Source organism: Gobio gobio (genome assembly GCF_949357685.1).
Source record: "Gobio gobio genome assembly, chromosome: 2".
In the NCBI taxonomy this organism is placed as follows: Eukaryota; Metazoa; Chordata; class Actinopteri; order Cypriniformes; family Gobionidae; genus Gobio; species Gobio gobio.
Window position 1 is genome coordinate 41,670,915 of NC_137098.1, and position 2,550 is coordinate 41,673,464.

At 36.7% G+C, this 2,550-nt stretch overlaps 1 protein-coding gene across 1 annotated transcript in view; it reads left to right on the top strand.

The window, feature by feature from the left end:
• The first annotated feature begins 426 nt into the window (after nucleotides 1-426).
• Nucleotides 427-2,550, top strand: part of abcc12 (ATP-binding cassette, sub-family C (CFTR/MRP), member 12) — a 17,975-nt gene continuing 15,851 nt past the window's right edge. The window contains exons 1-6 of the mRNA XM_079843491.1: nucleotides 427-652; nucleotides 784-872; nucleotides 975-1,138; nucleotides 1,319-1,465; nucleotides 1,700-1,847; nucleotides 2,330-2,550. The exon at nucleotides 2,330-2,550 is cut by the window's right edge and continues 16 nt beyond it. Of these exons, the coding sequence (XP_079699617.1) occupies nucleotides 819-872; nucleotides 975-1,138; nucleotides 1,319-1,465; nucleotides 1,700-1,847; nucleotides 2,330-2,550 (734 nt within the window). The 5' untranslated portion in view covers nucleotides 427-652; nucleotides 784-818. The remainder of the gene's footprint in view (nucleotides 653-783; nucleotides 873-974; nucleotides 1,139-1,318; nucleotides 1,466-1,699; nucleotides 1,848-2,329) is intronic.

A 2,550-nucleotide genomic window follows, 5' to 3' on the forward strand; every position in this document is an offset into this window, starting at 1 on the left:
CCATCACTGAGTTATGATGGTTAATATATAGACAAACAGAAGTCTCTAACTATAGAAGTCTCTAACTGATAAAAAAAAAACTTTACAGTTCTATAAGTTGGAAAGATTGTTATATAAATATATTTTACAGCAACTAATGACTGCTTTTCTGTTATCAAATAATTGCCATGGAAAATTATTTGCCACTAGTTATCTTTTTGTTAGTGAAATAAATAAAAGTCTGGCAACTTAATGTTAAAATCTGTAGAAACAAACTCATTTTGACTTAAACGTGAACTCATAATATGGTGACTGACACTAAGTACTCAACAGTAACATAACATCTACATGACAACTAGTATCAGAGGTGAAAGAACCGACCTGTGCCTTTGCCTTCTCACCCAGAACCAGTTTCCTCAGCTGTTATAAAGTTGGTTTATTTCACAGGTTGAAAAAAAGATTTGTAGCATCAAACAGGTGGTGACAGGGAGAGAGACAGAGGAGGAGTGTTAAGACCTCTGCTTTTGGTAACCTTTGAGCCTGGTTAAATAGTGATGTAACTCAACGTCAGGACTTTAAAGCACGTTGCTGCTATTAAGTTGCTGTATTAAGGCTTCACGGTTAGCCTGACAGCAACACTGACCAGTACAGACACAAAGACAACTGGTAAACGGTAAGGTACTTGCTATCAACATCTCACTATTATTACCATTTACTACTATTATTATTATTACCACTACTCATTTTTATTGATTTGTTTACTCATTTATTTATTTTAAACGTTATGTTTCATGTTTCCTCAAGATATTTATTAATAAACTATAGGAACTGCTGAAAAAATGAGGGACTTCTCATCCTCCACAGAGAAACAGAATGTGAAAGGAGTTTCTTTTGTAAGTTTACTTTTCTTCTGTCACAACACTTATTTTTCGACCCTCATTTTCTATTGTCTACTATTTATCTCTTTGTTTTTCCATATCTCTCTCATTGCGCAGAAACAAAGAAGAGACAGTGCAATGTGGACACCAGCATCATCTTCTGTCATAGGTGCCTTTCCTGAAGGTCCTCCTGTTCTAGATTACAGGGAACCAGAACGTCCTCCTAAGAAGAAGTACCAGGAAAGCTTGAAAACCCTCATCCCGTTCCGTTTTGGCTCACAGTAAGGTTTCTCAACATACTGTAAGCATATATTTTTGATTTCAGTAATGAGAGTGATCCATTTCATCAAGGGATCAGACAGTGACAAAACCAAATGAATATTTGTTTTCATGATTACTAATGACTGAAATGCTCAGTTGTTTCATGTAATGCCAAATGTACATTTTCTAACTTTGCACAGCTCGCACCCATTAGATGATGCTGGTTTCTTCTCCTTCGCATCATTTGCATGGATGACGCCCATGATGTGGAGGCTCTTTAGGAATCGGTTAGATATGGACTTTCTTTCTATTTCACCTCATGATGGAGCCCAAGTCAATGGAGAGAGGTAATCTTCACAATGTTTCCATTTAAATCTTAGCTTAGTTTGGGGAGTTTCGCAAGATAAGTAGCTGCAGTGTAGCACTTGGCGAACACAAAACCATTGGACATACATGTTAAGTCGTTGTTTGAGGGTTAAGATGTTTTTTCTGTATCCGGGATGAGTCTGGGAGAATGTGTTTGTGGGCAAAATAACTATCTTCAAAAAATGAAAACAGGTTGCGATTTCTGTTGTGTTCAGGTTTCAGAGACTGTGGGACGAGGAAGTTGCCCGTGTTGGCCTAGAGAAGGCATCTCTTCCTGCTGTGGTCCTTCGTTTTCAGAAGACAAGATTAATCATGTCCTTCTTGGCCTCAATCCTATTTACTTTTGCCGTATTTGTTGGGCCGGTATGTAAAATGGCTTAGCAAAACACAGTATCATTCAGTTGAATAAAAAATAAATCGGTAACACTTTACAATAAGGTTCATTAGTTAAGATTAGTTAACTACATTAGCTAACATGAACTAATAATGAACTGCACTAATAAAGCATTTATTTATCTTTGTTAATGTTAATTTCAACATTTACTAATGCATTATTCAAATCTTGTTAACATTAGTTAATGCACTGTGAACTAACATGAACAAACCATGAACAGCTGTATTTTTATTAACTAACGTTAACAAAGATTAACTAATGCTGAACAGAGGTTTTGTTCATGGTTAGTTCATGTTAACCAATGCATTAACTAATGTTAAGTAATACAACCTTATTGTAAAGTGTTACCGAAATTTAAATCTAACCATAAGCATTCAGTGCTGCTACTTTTTTGTGCCTCACATCATGGATCAGTTTTGAATGTTATGTTTACATTTGGCCTGTCTTCTAGTCAATTCTAGTGTATGAAATCCTGAACTACGTCGAGCAGCCTGAGGCATCCACACTGTTCCATGGTGTTGGTGTGTGTGTGGCTCTGTTCCTATCTGAGTTCAGCAAGGCATTTTTTGCATCGGTCATGTGGGCAGTGAACTTGCGTACCTCTGTGAGAGTGAAGGGAGCATTCTCTATGCTTGCTTTCAAGAAAATCATCTCTCTCAGGAATCTTACCAG